We start from the raw sequence: 20,527 nt of genomic DNA on the forward strand, positions 1-20,527 counted from the left end.
GCTCCTCATTCATTTGAAAATCTTATAAAGAAGTGAGTGTGCCTGGCAGAGTGCTAGCCAGGTCCTCAATGCACAGGGATTAGATAGAATACCACTACTCAGCATGCAGCAAGGCTATATGTGACGCTGGCTGCTGTGAGGCAAGACCTGCTTATACAGGGAGAGAGCCTCACATAGATGACCTCATATCTCATGTAACCAAAGGCCACAATTTGCTATCTAAAAAGGCAAGTTTCAGAATTGCTTACTTGTGGGATGTCCGTTTCTTCATCATGCTTGCAGATACACCAGCATGGCCTAAAAGAGAAGTGAGTATGAGTCAACGAAAACTGAATAAAAAATAGTTCAAACTCAGGAAAAAGTTAACTTATGAAAAACTGCTATATAAAGTATGAAGTTAAAATAAACCACAAGAGAATTCCCTGGTGGTTTACGGTTAGGACTCTGCGTTTCCACTGCCGAGGGTCCAGGTTTGATACCTGTTTGGGGAACTAGGATCCCACAAACCACAAGCCGTGGCCAAAAAACCCCACAAACAGCCAACATGTAACAAAACCATTTGTTTACTTATCTTTTAAATAGGAGATATAAGGGATTCTGGGAAGATAAAATGACAGACACAGCAGTTTATCTCCCTAAATCAGCCATAAAACACAAAACCAAAATCACACGGACAAAAACTTCAACAAAAAATGACAATCCTAGTCATAAAGAACTAAAAGGTACAGAACTTGTCTTCCTGCCACAAACAACTAGAAAATGGGACAAGAGATATGACACATCTGGATCCAAATATCAGGACAACAGGCAGCAGAGGACTATGGAACCAGGGAGCAGAAAACCCATGCAGAGGTCCCCACACCAACCAAGTGCATCCCGATAACAACTTGTGGATGGGTGGTTCATGAAGGGAAAACCAAGAACACTGTGGTTCTGCTACACTGAGAGTCAGATGGGAATTGCGGAGGAAGAGGTGGCTGGGAGTTGTGGATCTGAGTGCTGGCAAGGAGAGAGATCTCAGAGGGAGCTCCAAACATCTGGAAGGGGAGGGGTGGTCTTAAGTCTGGCTAGATATTAACCTGCAAAGGCATGAGGGTTGTTCAAAGTCCATCTAGCCACCTCTTTGAACACACAGGGCAGTCAGTAAAAACCATAAAAAGATAATCCGTTAACCAGAAGGATGAAGTAGCCCTAAGAATAAAAGCTGCTATAGACCTATCCTAGCACCTGCTTGCCAAAACAAACTCCAATATTCATTAAAGGACATCAATAAAACCCAGTGCTCCACAACACACTTCAAATGTCCAACACCCCAACTAAAATTATTAGACCTGTGGAAAAGCGGCAGACTGTAACCCCATAACCAAGCGGGTTATTACCAAAACGATGTAATTAGCAGGCAAGGATGTTAAAAGAACTATTAACAACTATGCTCAAATAGCTAAAGGAAGACAAAAACACTTAAAATAGAAAAATGGGGGTGGGGTGGGGAGAAGAGAATAAATAAATGAAACTGGTGAAAAATACATGATCCAAAATGAAAGAAAAAAAAAATCACTGGATATGATTAATAGCAGATTAGACCCCACAGATAAAAAGACCAGTGAATGTGAGACATGGCAGTAGAACATATCTAAAACAGAACACAAAGGAAAAAACTGGGGGAAACAAACAGCCTCAGTGACTTGTAGGACAATATCAACTAGCCAAACATAAATGAAATGCACTCCATGAAAGAGAGGACCAAGGGGTGAAGGAAGAAAAAGTCTGACAAAAATAATGGCAGAAAGTTTTCCAGATGTGGTAAGTACATAACCATGGAGCCAACAAGCTCAATGAAGCCAAAGTAAGGTAAAGACAAAGGAAAAAACCACACCAAGGCACATCCTAATCAAATTTCTGAAAACCAATGATAAATAAAATATTTTAAGCAGACAAAGAATAAAGACACCTTAAATTTAGGGAAACAGAAAATACTAGCTCCAGATTTGTTGTCAGAAACAATGTAAGCCAGAAAACAGTGGAATAAATCTTTAAGGTGCTGCTAAGATAAACAAAATAACCTACCTGTGGATTCAGAATACTACAGATAGCAAAAATCTTTCCAACCCCAACAATATTGATAATTTCATTAAACATAGTCTAAATGAATCAATTAAGAGACCATATAAAGAAGGAAGAGACGATTATTAACATCAGACAAAGTAACTTCAGGACAAAGTTATCAGGGATCAAAAAGGACATTCCAAAATGATGAAAGGATCAATCAAGAAGCCATACCAGGGAGTTCCCTGGTGGTCCAGTGGTTAGGACTCCAAGATCTCACTGCCGAGGGTCTGGGTTCAACCGCTGGTGGGAGAACGAAGACGCCACAAGCTGTGAGGGTGCGGCCAAAAAACCAAAACAAAACAAAAAAAGGGAAGCCATAACAATCTTAAATGTATATGAACCTAATTATAGAATACTGAAATATATGGATTTCCCTGGTGGTGCAATGGTTAAGAATCCGCCTGCCAATGCAGAGGTCACGGGTTCGATCCCTGGTCCGGGAAGATCCCACATGCCGCAGAGCAACTAAGCTCATGTGCCACAACTACTGAGCCTGTACTCTTGAGCCCACATGCTGCAACTACTGAAGCCTGTACACCTAGAGCCCATGCTCCACAAGAGAAGCCACCATGAGAAGCCCGTGTACCACAACAAAGAGTATCCCTCACTCTCTGCAACTAGAGAAAGCCTGCGCACAGCAACGAAGACCTAACGCAGCCAAAAATAAATAAATAAAGAACACTGAAATATATAAAGCAAAAACTGACAGAATTCACAAGGAAAAGTGACATACTCATAATTATATTTAAAAATATGAACGCTTCTCAGTAATTGATATAACAAGTGGCTAGGAATATCAGAAAGGATATAAAAGACCTGAACATCACAAACAGCCAACTAGGCTTAGTTGACATTTACAGAATGCCAATCCAATATTGTCAAAATAAAGATCTTTTCCAAGTTCACATGGGACATTAACCCAGATACACCATATGCTACTCAGAATACAAACCCTCAGTACACTTAAAATAACGTGAAATCATACAAAGTATGTCCTCTAACTATATCAGAATCAAGTCAGAAATAAATAACAAGGTATTTGGAAACACCCCAGTATTTGCAAATTAAACAACAATCTTCTAAAACTTCATGGTTCAAACACAAAATCACAAAGAAAATTCAAATATTTTGAATAAAAATATGAAAATGAAAACAATCTATCAATATCTGTGGAATGATGCAAAAGCATGCTTACTATATTGATCAAAATTCACGCTAAGTAACAAGATCCACCTGGGTGGAGGAAGAATGCTTCTGGGTTTTCTGCAAAGTTCTCTCTCCTTGGCTTTACATTAAGACATGCAATTTTTAGACATAAATTTCTGTACTTACATAACATTTACAATTCTAAGAAGTTAAATGAAAAAGGAGATATATGGTCAATTGCTCTGTGTAAGATTGTCCATTCTACTTCATAGATAAAAACAGTGAGACATTACCCCAATTGCTTAGAGAGCCATTCTCCCCCACTTTCACCTAGCATGCTTATATATATACAGTGCACGAAGTGGGCAGCTCATACATGAAGATAAGATACAGACTGAACAGAGAGCAAATCTATCCAGAGCATCCCTGGAACATCCCTAGGCTTACAACAGATGCGTATAACGATATAAAAAAATGCAAAAGTAGACGTGAAAATACAGGATTTGATCAAGATCTACTGGAATTGTACCTGGTGTCAGGATCCCCTCCTTCCCTTCACCACTAACTATACAAGGAAAGGGCAGCTGACGTTAGCATTTGGTACACCCCCGGCCTAACACCCACGCGGCTCCCTGCATCCTAGACACTTAACAGGCCCCAGACATCGCCACACTCCCCACAAAGCTGACTTTCCCATTTAGATGAGTACCGTGACAAAAACAATCTTCTGATCAATCAAGAAAAGGTAAGCCGTTTGTAATTAATCCTTAATTCTTAAGTATGAATGGACAATGATCAATAGTCAAACAAAACAAAAAAACAAAAAACCCAGTGGTATGAGAAAGATAAAAATAAGCATCACTGTTTGTAGTTCCAAGACCTACGAAGATTAAATAAAAGAACTGGTATCCTCAGGAAAACTGAAGATACTATAGCCATAAAATGGGAACAAGTGGCTATAAAAAGGGACAACAAGAGCTCTTGAAAATTAAAATAAATGAAGAGAGAGAACTTTCCACTTCCAGTCCGGCATGTTAGGAGCTTGGAAGTTATCACTCTGTCCTAACAAGAGCTGAACAAGCTGAAAAATCAACAACTCTTCTTAGATTGGTGAGAGAAGTGAGGTTACAAGGAATCACTGTCCCCAAAATTGGAGACACAGACAAGCAGATACAGAGAATCACAATTCATGGTAGCAGAATCCTCTGCAGGAACCAGTACCTGGGTAGGAAAACCTGAAAGGCAATTGACTAACTGCTAGAGGCTTGATGTGGACAAGTTTGAAAAATAAAAACTCCAGGGGACCTAGTCATGGGAAGGAAGGGGCTCCACATTTTTTTAAGTTTTACCTCCAGAAGCACCATCAAGTTCTCACAGTGAAGAGCAGAGAAAAACCCCCTTATGCTTTCAGCAGAGGGAAGGGAGAAGTACCCTTTTTGAAATACACCAAAGTATTATGTTCTTAACAAGGCCTGCCCTTGAGAGAAACTATTTTATTGGAGGCTTACTGTATCAGGGCCTAAGTGACCAGAGGGAAGGGAAATACCCAACTCCAACTCTCTAGCTGTCCCCTGGTGTGACAGGTATTTCAAGGCTCAGCCCCCTAGCCACCCTGTAGGACACAAGAGGGGAGGAAACTGAGGAGCACAAGTGAAGGTCACAGCCCGGTGAGGCAGACTCACTGAAGACTAAAACCTCATCACAGAACTACATAGTGTATCTCTCCCTCCCACACCACACCACCATATCACTTAAGGCTCATTTACCAGAGCTCCTTTTACCCAGAATATCATGTCTGGCTTTCATCAAAAACTGTGAGGCACAGTTTGAAGAGACAGAGCAAATACCAGAATCAGACTCAGATATGGCAGTGATGCTGGAATTATCCAACTGAGAACTTAAAATAACTATGAATAACATGCCAAGGGCTCTGAGTGGCTGAACCACACTGACTCTTCTTTGTCAACTCCATCTTAGGCCCTCAGTCCCACCCCCTCTCCCCTTTCTGCATGACTGAGCTTTAGCTTACTCACAAGAAATGCACCCAAAGCAGGTAAGTTTCCTATCAACTTTTACCCTTGCCTTCACCTGATATGAAAACTGGGAGAGTATCTTTTGCTGATGCAGATGGTTAGTGGACATGAGACCCCTGAGGGGGGGAGGAAAAACCCCAGTCCCATCTGTGTGGGTGTGCTTCTCCCTTAGTAATCAGATTCCATTTTTAGCTTTGTCTCCTTTAAATCCCCCTATACTCCTTTTGGTGGTACGGAGTGCAGCTGCAAACACCTATGGATGGTCGTCCAGCTGATCCTGACTGTGTATAAGTCACCCCACAATAAACTTCATAATCGCACTTTATGACTGCTTCACTTTGTAGTCTCAAAGACTAAAAAAATTAAAGAACCATATAAATGGACAGATATTCCATGTTCATGGATAGGAAAAACCAACACTGTCAAGATGTCAGCTCTTCCCAACTTGATCTGTAGATTAAACGCAATCCCAATCAAAATCCTAGCAAGTTATTTTGTGGTTATCAACAAACTGACTCTAAAGTTTTTATGGAGAGGCAAAAGACACAAATAGCCAACAGGATATTGAAGCAGAAAAACAAAACTGGAGGACTGACATTACCTGACTTCAAGACTTGCTATATAACTACACTAATCATGACAGTGTGGTATTGGTGAAAGAACAAAGAGATCAATGGAACAGAATAAAGAGCCCACAAATAGTCACCCATAAATACAGTTAACTGTTCTTTGACAAATGAGCAAAGGCAATAAAATGGAGAAAAGACAGTGTTTTCAACAAATGGTGCTGGAACAACTGGACATCCGCATGTAGAAAAATGAATTTAGACACAGACCTTATATCCACCACAAAAATGAACTCAAAACAGATCACAGGCCTAAAAGTAAAACAAAAAACTATCAACTATAAAACTCCTAAAAGGTAACATAGGAGAAAATCTAGATAACCTCAGTTATGTTGAGAACCTTTTAGATACAATGCCAAAGGCAAAATCCATGAAAGAAATAATTGATAAGTTGGACTTAATTAAAATTTAAATCTTTTGCTCTGTGAAAGACACTGTCAAGACGATAAGAACATATTTGGGAAAGACATATCTGATAAAGTACTGTTATCCATAACATAAAGAGAACTTTTAAAATTCAGCAATAAGAAAACAAACTGATTAAACAACTTTTAAAAATTGAACCAAAAGGGCTTCCCTGGTGGCGCAGTGGTTGAGAGTCCACCTGCCGATGCAGGGGACACGGGTTCGTGCCCCGGTCCGGGAAGATCCCACATGCCGCGGAGCGGCTGCGCCCGTGAGCCATGGCCGCTGAGCCCGCGTCCGGAGCCTGTTGCTCCGCAACGGGAGAGGCCACAACAGTGAGAAGCCCGCGTACCACAAAAAACAAAACAAAACAAAACAAAAAATTGAACCAAAAACCTTTACACCTCACCAAAGATACAGAGATGGCAAATAAAAGTATAAAAAGATGGTCTATATTATAAGTCATCAGGGAAATACAAACTCAAAACAATGAGATACCACTAAACACACCTATCAGAATGGTGAAAATCCAAAATATGTATTGATAACACCAAATGCTGGAGAGGATGTGGAGCAACTGGAATTCTCATTCACTGTCGGTGGGAATCCAAATTTGTAAGTTTCTCACAAAACTCTTACCATATAATCCAGCAATTATCCTCCCTGGCACTTATCCAAAGGAGGTGAAAACTTACATCCACATAAAAGCCTGCACATGGATGTTCATAGGAGCTTTATACATAATTGCCAAAACTTGGAAGCAAGCAACAAGATGCCCTTCAGAAGGTGAACGGATAAATAACTGGTACTATATTCAGACAACAGAATATTATTCAGTGCTGAAAAAAAAAGCTATCAAGCCATGAAAAGACATGAAGGAATTTTATGACTCCAACTATATGATATTCTGGGAAAGGCAGAACTATGGAGACAATAAAAGGTCAGTGGTTGCCAAGGGTTAAGGCGGAGGTAGGGATGAATAGTTGGAACACAGGATTTTCAAGGCAGTGAACCCATTCTGTATGATACTATAATGGTGGATTTGTGTCATTATGCATTTGTCAAGACCCACAGAACATACAACACCAAGAGTGAACACTAAGGTAAACTACAGATTTAGGATGATGCTGATGTGTCAATGTAGTACCTGCATTGTTAACACATATATAATTGAGTGTGGGATGCTGCTACTGGGGAACACTGGGGAGAGATGGGGGGTATATGAGAAATCACTGTACCCTCCGCTCAATTTTGCTATAACTTAAAACTGCTCTACAAAAATAGTCTATTTTTTTTAATTCTTTAAAAAAAATAAAGAGGTACTAGACTTATTCTTTGACCATCAACACTGGGCTAGACAACAAGAGGTAAGTGATGCCTTCAAAACTGAGGTAAAATTATTTTGAATACAGAGCTCGTAACCAGATAAATTACCAACTGGCATTTACAGTCATGTACGGGCTCAAAATTTAAACCTTAAACAAATCTTCTCTCAGAATTATTGGAGGATACTCCAGAAATTGAGAGAAAAGCACTGTAAACACAGAGGATCTGAGAAACCATGTTAGAAGTTCAGCGCAGCTTCTGAGAAGTAGGCTAAGAGACCCATACAGATGGGAGCAAGAGACAAGGGACTCAAGGAAGATTTTCTCCAAGAAGCTGACTCCACACAACAGAGAGTATAAGATAAATTACTCATACCACAGACAAAAGTTAATATCTCTGACATTAAAAGAGCTTCTGAAAGTAGAGAAGAAAAAATGGGTAAGATAAGAACAGAAAAAGGCCAAAGAGGCATTTACAAGTAACACAAGATATGCAGCCTCACGCATACAACTACAGAGATACCATTCCCACCCATCAGATGGACAAAAATCTACACTGCTGACAACATACAACGCTGGTGAGACTCTGTGAGAAACACATATTACTTGCTAGTAGGAATGCAAAACGGTACAGAGCCCATTGAGGGGAATCTGGTGACATCTCACAGAATTACATACACATTTAAGATCTGATTCAGTTCTACCTCTAGAAATCTATCCTAATGGCATTGGCAAGACAAATGGACAAGGCTATTCATTGCAGTTATTATTTCTAATAGCAGAAGAGTAGAAACAACCTAAATGTCCAAATAACTGACTACTGAACAAACTAATTTGGTACATCTGCACAATGGAATACCGTTCAGCTGTAAAGAATCATGAGCAATTTCTCTACATACTGCTAAGAAGAGGTCACCTATACATACTGTTAAGTGGAAAAAGCAAATAACAGAAGAGTAGGTAGGTGTGTATATATTCACTGGGCACCAATGTCAGTTAGTTGTCAATGGTGGGTTATATCACCCATCTGAGGATCACAGATTTTCCAGTGGAAAACAGAACAAGACCCTTTATTAGGGAGCTGCATCTATTTGTTGACTGAAATGAGAAAAAAAGCCTAATTTACAAAATAAACTGTTCAATGACTCACCAAACCACTACTTAAATTGTACTAAACCATGACAGGCAAGTAAAACTATATACACTCAAACTGTTTTAACAAGCTAATTCAGACACATGTTCCAAAATAACCAACTTTTGACTTAACTTTGCATGGACTCAGATGTTCCAAGGATAAAGACCAATGTCTGTTCCAGCAACTCATTTGGATTAAAAATACCAATCCCCCTACACACCACACTCATTGCCTCCAATCCTATTAACTCACTCATTCCTCCCCTGTGAGCACCTTTCCCTCTTGTGAAATTTCCCTGGGAGGCTGTCAAGGTGACAGTCTCCCTGTTGATCAGCAATTTTAATTAGCCTGGCTTTACATGACCAGCAGTCGTCTCTGGGGGTGCCACTTCAACAAACAGGGACAATTTTACTGCTTCTTTAGCATTCTAAGTTTTGGCTAAAATGGTACTTACTGCTTCTATCATGATTACTACATAAGTACTGAACTTTTGAGCCAAGTAATGCAGAAATGCAACAAACAGAAAAAGAGTATTAAATACTCTCATCATACAAGCAGGAAATCTGAAAATCCATCTCTAAAGAAAACATTCACAAGAGAAAACATTCACAAATAGAGACGAAAAGCAAAGAGACACTAAGACAATCATAAGAGGTAGAGCTAATTCAAGAAAGGCTTTTTAAAAATGCAACTTACAGGGGCTTCCCTGGTGGCACAGTGGTTAAGAATCCACCTGCCAATGCAGGGGACACGGGTTCGAGCCCTGGTCTGGGAAGATCCCACATGTCGTGGAGCAACTAAGCCCATGTGCCACAACTACTGAGCCTGCGCTCTAGAGCCTATGATCCACAATTACTGCGCCCGCATGCCACAACTAGTGAAGCCCACGCACCTAGAGCCTGTGCTCCACAACAAGAGAAGCCATTGCAATGACAAGCCTACACACCGCAACGAAGAGTAGCCGCTGCTCGCCGCAACTAGAGAAAGCCCGCACGCAGCAACAAAGACCCAATGCAGCCAAAAATAAATAAATTACAAAAAATAAAAAAAATAAGTTTCTAGAGAAGAGGGAAAAAAACCACTGGACACATACAAAGGTTCAGAAATGAAAATGGCATACAACTTCCCCAAATAGCAACACTGGATCTCAAAGACAATGAATGGAGCAATGCCTGGAAAATTCTGAAAGAAAAAGTTATTTCCAACCTAGAATCTCTTCCCTGCCAAATATAAAGCATGAGAGTAGAATAACAACAATGTTGATACAAAGTCCAAAAAAACTTCCATCTTCTATGTGCATTTTTAAAAATTCTTATTAGAGACAATTTCAGGAAATCTGAGAAGTGGAAAGTAAAGAATATGAATGAATCACTATACATTCCACTTGCAGCTTTAACAATCAACTCATTCACTGCCTACTCTTGAAACTTTTGAAGACGTACATGCTTTACCCAGGAAAGAGTACACACTAAGAGACAAAATGCATGGGAACCAGGAGGAAAGGAGAATCTAACATACAAAAGAGGAAAAAGAAATTCCAAGGATGACAATGTTGCAGCAGGTCGAGAGAATAATCAACAGATGAGAAAAGGACAGAAGGCACTAGGAAAAAATCCTCTAAGAAAAACACGGACAGATGGATTTGGCATGCAGGAAATTATACTGAGAGGAGCTTTATAAAGCTGTTGGAGGGTTTAAGAGACTTCAACTTGCAAAGAAACTTAAACAAATAGAAAAAAAACTAAAGCAATCACTAAACTCCAGGAAAAATGTGCAAAAAAAAATAATCATACTGCATTACTTGGCTCAAAAGTTCAGTACTTATGTAGTAATCATGATAGAAACAGTAAGTACCATTTTAGCCAAAACTTAGAAGGCTAAAGAAGTAGTAAAATTGTTCCTGTTTGCAGATGACATGATGCTATATATAGAAAGTCCTAAAAGATGCTACCAGGAAACTAGTAGAACTCATCAATGAATTTGACAGTTGCTGGATACAAAATTAATATACAGAAATCGTTTGCATTTGTATACACTAAAAACAAAATATCAGAAAGAAATTAAGGAAACAATCCCATTAACCACTGCATCAAAAAGAATGTATCTAGAAATTTACCCACCTAAGGAGGCAAAAGACCTGTACTCCAAAGACTGTAAGACACTGATGAAAGAAATTGAAGACAAAAGATATACTGTGTTCTTGGAATGGAAGAATCAATATTGTTAAAATGACCATACTACCCAAGGCAATCTACAGATTCAATGCAATGCCTATCAAATTACCAATGGCCTTTTTCACATAACTGCAACAAAAAATTTTATTTGTATGGAAACACAGAAGACTGCCAATAGCCAAAACAGTCTTGAGAAAGGAGAACAGAGCTGGAGGAATCATGCTCCCTGACTTCAGACTGTACTACAAAGCTACAGTAATCAAAACAGTACGGTACTGAAACAAAAACCGACATAGAGATCAATGGAACATGATAAAAAGCCCAGAAATAAACCCACGCACTGATGGTCAATTAATCTACGACAAAGGAGGCAAGAGTATACAGTGGAAAAAAGACAGTCTCTTCAATAAGTAGTGCTGAGAAAACTGGACAGCTAAATGTAAAACAATGGAATTAGAACATTCTCTAACACCATATACAAAAATAAACTCAACTGGATTAAAGACCTAAATGTAAGACTGGATACTATAAAACTCCTAGAGGAAAACATAGGCAGAACACTCTTTGACATAAATCACAGCAATATTTTTTTGGATCTGTCTCTTATGGTAATGGAAATAAAAGCAAAAATAAACAAATGGGACCTAATTAAACTTAAAAGCTTTTGCATAGCAAAGGAAACCATAAACAAAATGAAAAAAGACAATCTACGGACTGGGAGAAAATTGCTGCAAATGATGCTACTGACAAGGGATTAATTTTCAAAATACACAAATAGTTCATACAGCTTAATATCAAAAAAAAAACCAATCAAAAAATGGGCAGGGCTTCCCTGGTGGCACAGTGGTTGAGAATCTGCCTGCTAATGCAGGGGACACAGGTTCGAGCCCCGGTCTGGGAGGATCCCACATGCTGCGGAGCAACTAGGCCCGTTAGCCACAACTATTGAGCCTGTGCGTCTGGAGCCTGTGCTCCACAACAAGACGCCGCGATAGTGAGAGGCCTGCGCACTGCAATGAAGAGTGGTCCTTGCTTGCTACAACTAGAGAAAGCCCTCGCACAGAAATGAAGACCCAACACAGCAAAAATAAATAGTTAATAAACTCCTACCCCCAACATCTAAAAAAAAAAAAAAAAAAAGGGCAGAAGACCTCAACAGACATTTCTCCAAAGATGACATACAGATGGGCAACAGGCACATTAAAAGAGGCTCAACATGCATTAATTAGAGAACTGCAAATCAAAAGTACAATGAGGTATCACCTCACACCAGTCAGAATGGCTATCATCAGAAAGTCTACAAATAATAAATGCTGGAGAGGGTGTGGAGAAAGGAGAAAAAGGAACCCTCCCTACACTGTTGGTGGGAATGTAAACTGGTACAGCCACTATGGAGAACAGTATAGAGGTTCCTTAAAAAACTAAAAACAGAGCTACCATATGATACTGCAACCCATGCACCCCAATATTTGTAGCAGCACTAATTATAATAGCCAAGACGTGGAAGTAACCTAAATATCCGTCAACAGATGAACGGATAAAGAAGATGTGGTATGTATACACAAAGGAATATTACTCAGCCATAAAAAAATAAATGAAATAATGCCATCTGCAGCTACATGTATGGACCTAGAGATTATCATACTAACTGAAGCAAAGAAAAGTATCATATGCTATCACTTATATGTGGAATCTAAAAAAATGACACAAATGAACTTATTTACAAAACAGAAATAGACTCACAGACATAGAAGACAAACTTATGATTACCAAAGGAGACATAATGGGGGAGGGGGATAAATTAGGAGTTTGGGCTTAACATATACACACTACTATATATAAAATAGGTAAACAACAAGAACCTATTGTATAGCAGATAGAATGATACTCAGTATCTTTTTTTAAAAAAAATCTCATTTATCTGTCTGTCTGTCTATCTGTCTGTCTGTCTATGCCAGGTCTTAGTTGCGGCAGTTGGGATCTTCGTTGCAGCACACGGGATCCTTAGTTGTGTCAGGCGGGATCTTTTAGTTGTGGCATGCAAACTCTTAGTTGCAGCATGTGGGATCTAGTTTCCTGACCGGGGATCGAACCCAGGCCTCCTGCACTGGGTGCGTGTAGTCTTAGCCACTGGACCACCAGGGAAGTCCCAATATAATCAGTATCTTGTTAATAACCTATAATGGAAAAGAATCTGAAAAATAATACATACATATGTACATGTATACATACACAACTGAATCTGTTTGTTGTATACCTGAAACTAACCCAACATTGTAAATTAACTTTACTTCAATAAAAAAATTAAATATTGACTTTATTATTAAAAAAAAAAGGTTAACAGGAGAAAAAAGATGTTACGTGAAAAAGCCGTCATCCTCCACAGGTTTCAATACATATCTAAATTTTTCAGATCAAGAGAAATTTGTGTACTCATTTACAAATTTTGAAGGTAAACATCAAAATGAATGGAGTGCCTACTTTTTGATATAAGTCTTCGGCACTACTTGACATTTCACCCATGAATTTTTATTGATTTGATAAAAGTAAAATCAAGGTTTTAAAAATATTTGAATATAGCAAAAATAGTTGTTAATCTGAGTATTAGGCACATGGATATCTATTACTACCATTCCCTGTACCTATCAGTATAATGTCATAAAAGGAGAAAATTTGCAACCTTTGGTAAACTAGTAAAAATGGAGGCTAACTTTACAGGAAAAAAAAAATATGAAAAAAGCTTTATTGTAAAAAAGGACTTGCTGCCCAACGTCATTAGGTATATATAAACTACCACTTTAGTAACCAATTAAATTCCAACATATTTATATAAATAAACCTAAGTTATTTTAAAAATAGAAATCCCTGGAACTTCCCTGGTGGCACAGTGGTTAAGAATCTGCCTGCCAATGCAGGGGACATGGGTTCGAGCCCTGGTCCAGGAAGATCCCACATGCCGCAGAGCAACTAAGCCCATGTGCCACAACTACTGAGCCTGCACCCTACAGGAGCCCATGAGCCACAGCTACGGAGCCCATGTGCCACAACTACTGAAACCTGTGCACCTAGAGCCCATGCTCCTCAACAAGTGAAGCCACCACAATAAGAAGCCCGCACACCACAAAGAAGAGTAGCCCCTGCTCGCTGCAACTAGAGAAAGCCCGTGCGCAGCAACAAAGACCCAACGCAGCAAAAATTAAATAATTAATTAATTAAAAAAAAAGAAATCCCTAATATGTTGAACTTGGTACATAAAGAGAATGTAGAAAATTCAATTTTCAAATTTTTATTGATCACTCACACCCTAATGTCAAGCACTGTCAGGTATTAGGAATTGCTCACTGTGGTGGTTTTAAAACATGACCACAATTCTCTGACACTTCTCCCATGGAGCAGAGTACATGCCCACTCCCTTGAACCTGGGCAGACCTCTGAGACTGCTTCAATGAACAAAATGCAACAGAAGTGAACCTGTATGACTTCCAAGGCTCCAAGAGAAGAGACCATGCCACTGTGCCTGTTTCTCTTGGGATACTTGCTCTGGGAGCCTTCATGTAGTAAGTCCAGCTACACAATGGCCCACAGAGGAAGAGAAACATCCTAGGAGCCTTATCCACTGAAGGCCCCCACTTTAGCCTTTCAGATGGCACCAGACTAAGGGCATAGCTGAGCCACCATATCAACTCTGCAATGCCTATTTGGGCTTCTTGCTGCATGAGAAAAAGAAACCCCCTTTGTGTGTGAATTTTCTTTATTTGTAAATGGGCACATTTGTTACTGATACAGGGATTTAAAAGTAACAAAGCCTTTGTCTATGTTAACAGGGAAAATGATTAAGACTAGTTTATAAGTAATACTGATCAAGGGATCAGTATCTCTCTAAAATAGAGTATAATACACAACAGTGAAAAACAATAAATGACCCCAGGGTTTCATATGTTAAAATATTCAACAATAGGCTGATTAGAATTTACAGAGTACCTACTTTGTCTTTAGCACTATGCCATATGCTCTAAAAAATATCAAAGAGTAAGAAAATATAAGATCAAAGAACTGGCTAGGATCAGACAATCTCTCCCTTAACAGTAACATCTCTTGGTTTAGCTCCTTCAATTACTTATACCATACTACACATCACTTTAATCAATTCTCTCTCCTAAGGATATGACTAAATCAGTGAAGAAAATAGGAGTGCTGAATTTAGAATGGTGTGCATAAAAAGAACTTGAGGGTACGAATTACTATTTCAAATGACAGAAACATGGGGTGTTCACTGATCAACAAAAACTTGACAGCAATTTTTGCAACTAATGAGATGGAATAAATATTTCGTTACAAACAGTATGATCAACAAAAAAAAATGCTTTTTGCAGAGCAGCTATAATGTGCCAGGCACCTACCTAAACACCTGACAACATAAACACATTTATTCTTCATAATAACCCCAACAGATACATACCATAACAGTCCCATTGTTTAGATGAGAAAAACCAAGGCTTAAGAAGATACAAAATGCACCAATGTTTATACAGCTAATAAAAGAGCAGGACAGAGCTGATGAGCCGGTTGGAATTTAAATAGTAACCTCTCAGGTGACTTATACTTCAGTCAGTCACCACTACTGCAAGTTAATCTTACTGACAAATATTTAACAGTTAAATCAATATTATCTTTACAAGAGAGGAACTAAAATCAAAGAGAAAAGAGAAACTTAAAAATCTTAATCCCTGTGGCTCTTCTACAAAGGAATTCCAAACACTACAGTTAATAAATATAATAAATTCTAAATCACATAGCAACCACTCGTAAGATTAATAGTAATTTTCCTAGCAGAATTCTCAGATTCATTTATCAAAGAACCTTAATATGTTATGACAGGTTTTTTCCAATATTCAAATGTATTTCTGGAATGGAGAAAAACATAAATCTTAAAGAAAATACTACTTACCTATTTTATTTTGTAGCCTATAAGATTTTTAACCTTTGTTTTTAAGGTGGACAAAAATCATGCAAAGTCTAAACTTCTAGTATCGGCTGTGTGCCACAAAAATAAAAATTAATTTCTATTAAATATTCATTTCATTTCCATACATTTCATTCCAGTAAAGTTCTTTCAAATAAATACACAAAAAACTGAGCTTACCTTTTTCCCTATAAATATCCTAAATCTCACTAAATCTAATACTCAGCTAGTCATCTCACTTTCACATCTTCTTTCAAAAACAAATGATAAATCCTTTGTTTACTATAATCCTACAAGTATTTACAATTCACTTGCTGTATTTACTGGACGTCTATAACTTACTGCAAGAGACCACAGGAAAAAAAAATTAATATGATCCCTACCTTTCAAAAACCTAAACCTGTTTCTTTCACATGTGTATGTGTTTAAAATACTGGAAATCACAAAGCTTTAGGAATAGCAAACCACTAGGAATTACATGAGAGCATTTCTCATTTTTACAACTGTTTTAAATTTATTGTACTAAAGTGTAGAACTGCACTGCCTACCTGCATCAGCTCTGGACCGCTGGCCAGGTGTCTTCCCGAATGGGGTCTTCATTCATCTGTATTTAAGTGAGCAGCAGAGCTGCTGGACTAGGGTGAAAATTCAGTATGCTCCAATTTGAAAGTTTTCACAGAATTTCAATGTTCTTGTTAATCCATCATCCCAAGCGCCTTTTTTTTATAAGTTCAGCAAAAATACGTGAAATCCTAAGTACTCTGTAAGACAGTGAAATAATAGTTCATTACTAGAGCATCACAAAAGCAAACTACTCCAAGTAAGCCATCAAACATGACAAATTTTAAACGTAACATCAGCTAAAATACACTTTGCCAGGAAGCAATTAACTTTACTTCCTCAGACCTCGGTGCCAAGGACAACACAGAGAAGCAGGAGAAAAGGAGGTACTAGACCCCTCAACAAGGAAAAGTGCAGTTCCTCACGGGTCAACTGAACATAATACAGCATCTGGCTTCCGGCTTCCCCCATTGTATCCCAACCCATTTTGCTGGCAGCCAATCCATTTTGCTGGCAAAAGTCAGAAAAGGGTAGACACTGGCATGTCAGAAAAGATTTAGACTGGCAGGTCCCATATTCTTGATGGGACACAAAAAGACCCAGCAAGGCACTGGAGCGGGCAACAGAGGTGTGGCAGGTGCATGGTGGAACAACAGCTGGAGGGTGAGGCAGCACTGGAAGCTACTTCAAGTCTGAGCGACAGCTAGAGGTATGGTCAGTAAACCAGCAGCCTTGGGCAAAAGAAGGGATTACAGCCAATAAGACTTTGCAGTTCCCTTTCTGCTCCCAAGCTTCAGGAAACCAGAGCGGAAGATCCAATAACTCTGGAGGAGCCTCAAAGAAATTTCCATACCCATGCAAAAAAGTCAGTTTATCATTTAATTGAAATTTGGGTCTAGTTTACAGTCCACGTAGTAAAACATATATGGAAATGTATTCTCATAAAACACAAAAATATCCACCACAAATTTCACTGAACCACATGACTACGTTCAGTTCTCGTTGTTAGTCATCATGTCTACATCGTACAGCCATGCATTCACAGGTTTAAGAATTGAAGGGAATGAATTTTCTAGAGACTAAACTTCAACAAAATAGTTAAAATAATTAAAAAGCCTAAATAACAAGGGAGAGAGGAATCATTTCAACTGGTAAAAATGCTTAACTATATAGAACTTCAAGGGAAATTTAAAAACAAATGGCTTTTATAATTCATTTAATGAATATTCAGAATGCCTACTGTTTGAAGCTTAGGTAGGAGGGGAGAGACAGTACATAAATAAGTAAGGAAAAGAGACAGTATTTCAAGTGGCAATAAGTTATACAGGCATCCCTCAGAGATATTGAGGGTTCAGTTCCAGACCACCACAATAAAGCAAATATTGCAATAAAGTGAGTCACACTAATTTTTTGGTTTCCAATGCATATAAAAGTTATGTTCATATTATACTGTACTCTATTAAGTTTGCAGTAGCATTACACCTGAAGAAAACTATGTACATACCTTGATTTAGAAATACTTTATTGCTAAAGATGCTATCATCTGCCAATGCCAGGTTGCCACAAACCTTCAATAAAACAAGGTATATGCCTGTACAGAAAAAACATGGAAGCAGCAGCTTTTCTGAAGGTGACTTTTCCCACGCAAGGTTCATGTGCTCTTCCTAGGAGCTACAACCAGCCTGCCTCCCCACCCACTGAGGTAAGGAAATGAAGTCTAGGCTGTCATGACAACAAAGTCGAGGCTGTCATGACAACAAAGACGTATACTTGTCTTTCCCAAGGCCACCCAACAGACATGTAAGCCTCGCATCACTCTACCTCTTTCAGCACCAGAAATCTCACTTCCCCATTCAATTCTTCCCACTCTGATGTATCTTTCCCTACTGGAACCCTACAGCCCTCTTCCCCCATCTGCCCAAACCTTTCTGCTGCCTTCTGAAAGGCAGTCTGTCTGTAGCAAAAGTCTATCTAGGGTCCCCTCCATCCAGCAGCTCTCTCCAAACTGGTTGTTTGTGTTCCCCAAACAACCTTACTTACACAATCTCTCCTACCCCAACACCCCAACGTGGAGGCACGTGCCATAGCACTAGTAATAACAGGCCCCCCTTTTCGTTGCAGTCATCCACCTATTAATCCTCTAGTCATCTGCACACACTCTTGAAGATCTTACTTGTTTTCCATCACATTCTTGGCAACATATGATCCTTGAACAATGTGCTCCCTTGGTTCTCTGACATCCTCACTTCAAACTACCTACCCAACTCCAACCAACTATCTCCACAGCCACAATCTCAACCTTCTCATCACCAATGACTACAATACCTCTGGAATCTTTGTTTCAAGCATCTCACACTCAAAACCACCTCTGATCATTCCACTTTTCCTACACCAGAAGTTTCACTCCAACAATTCTTTGATGGAACCACTACCTCCAAACTACAGCTTGACCTTTATCTTCCTTGGGGACTAACTTCCCTCATTACTCAGCTTAGATTCCACAGATGGTCAACCACTAGAGTGACTCCCTTGCTTTTCTCTTCCTGTCACTTTCTGGCAAAACCCTAACCCAACTCCTTTCCTACTGCACCCACAATTTCAGCCATTAAATGGGGCTGAAAAACTTCCAAATTTATAATCTCATATCTCAAGTGGGCATTTGACAATACCAAGCCCATCCTCGGCAGATAAGGTTCCTTTCTGCTAGTTAGACAGAAGCAAACAGAAGAGAACTACTCATCTTCCCACCACAAATTCACCAGCTGGTTGGTAGCCTCTGCTACTATAATAACAGATAAACTGTGTTTAAATTCAACCCTTTCATATGTTTTAACAATCCCATCTCTATCTTCTCTATCAATTTCTGTTCTCATCGGTATACAATAAATAATGCAGTATTTCCCAATTTTAAAAACATCCCATGACTCTGCTCCTTTTCTCTGACACTCTTTACAAAGCTGCTTCAAAGACTGAAGAATATTTTAATCTACACAAGTATCAATGTTTAACTTAATAAATCAACTCGGTTCTATAACATGAAAATTTTAGCTTACTGATGGTCTAAAGAGTATGTACCCATCTCACTAGCAGATTTAAGCTTATCTTGGTATGATTTTTCTACTGCTTACCACTTCATTAAAATTTTCAGGTTGAAATTGTTATAATACTTTTTAAAAAGTATAAGACACAGATTGAAAAAAAGAGTTGCAGAAGGGAAGGATATAGGAGCTTTTTGAATAATATAAGAAAACAAAATTCCAGATAAAAGTCCTTCCCCATTTTTGAGTTGCAATTACTATTCCAACTGCTTGATCTTATCTTAAATCCTGAGACAGCACAATCTCATTTCTAAGATAGCAGGAGTCATAATTTTTTTCAAATATTACACAAAATGTTGTCAAATGGAGCTTAAATTGAAGCCAATAAAAAAGATAGCTCTGTATTCAGGACTAAACCCAACAGACTGCTAACACCATTCGTGAAAGGCTGTTAAAAAATAATGTTGCACAGTACCAAAGAATCACCCCAAATTACCTGTTGATTATAAATGCTTCTTGACAATGGAGGGATCAAACAATTCAACACCACTAATTGTGAGCCAACCACACTTTAGAGGCTTCCAGATGTGATGTGATGCAAGGTACATCACATCATTATAAAACATTCTTGCCAAAAATGCTTTATCTAAATCTACTTGAGACTCTAGACCTAATTCCCAGTTTTTAAGAAATACAGGTGATACAAGAGAATGTGAGAAGTTTCTACAAGACAAATGGAATACACTCCTTAAAAGGTCAATGTCATAAGAAAAAAAGGTAGACATACTGCTCTAGATTAAAAGAGACTAAAAGCAGACAGCAAGCAAACCCTGAATGAATGGTTTGGAGGGGAAAAAGCTATAGAAGACATTAAGTCTGGGGAAATTTAAATAGGGTCTATATAGTACATGACACATTATGGAATTATAATTAACCTTTAAAAGCACAATAATGACACTGTAGTTATACATGAGAATATATTTATTCTTAGGAAATACATGCTGAAATTTCT

General features: G+C 38.7%; 1 protein-coding gene across 1 annotated transcript in view; it reads right to left on the minus strand.

Moving 5' to 3' along the window:
• Nucleotides 1-20,527, minus strand: part of SPIN1 (spindlin 1) — a 59,373-nt gene that overhangs the window by 25,772 nt on the left and 13,074 nt on the right. Inside the window, exons 2-3 of the mRNA XM_029203127.1 lie at nucleotides 16,465-16,677; nucleotides 249-297 (exon numbers count right to left, since the gene is read on the minus strand). Coding sequence (XP_029058960.1) covers nucleotides 249-297; nucleotides 16,465-16,516 — 101 coding nt within the window. The 5' untranslated portion in view covers nucleotides 16,517-16,677. The remainder of the gene's footprint in view (nucleotides 1-248; nucleotides 298-16,464; nucleotides 16,678-20,527) is intronic.

This window comes from Monodon monoceros, unplaced genomic scaffold (genome assembly GCF_005190385.1).
Source record: "Monodon monoceros isolate NGI ecotype Baffin Bay Population unplaced genomic scaffold, NGI_Narwhal_1 Super_Scaffold_5, whole genome shotgun sequence".
NCBI lineage: Eukaryota > Metazoa > Chordata > Mammalia > Artiodactyla > Monodontidae > Monodon > Monodon monoceros.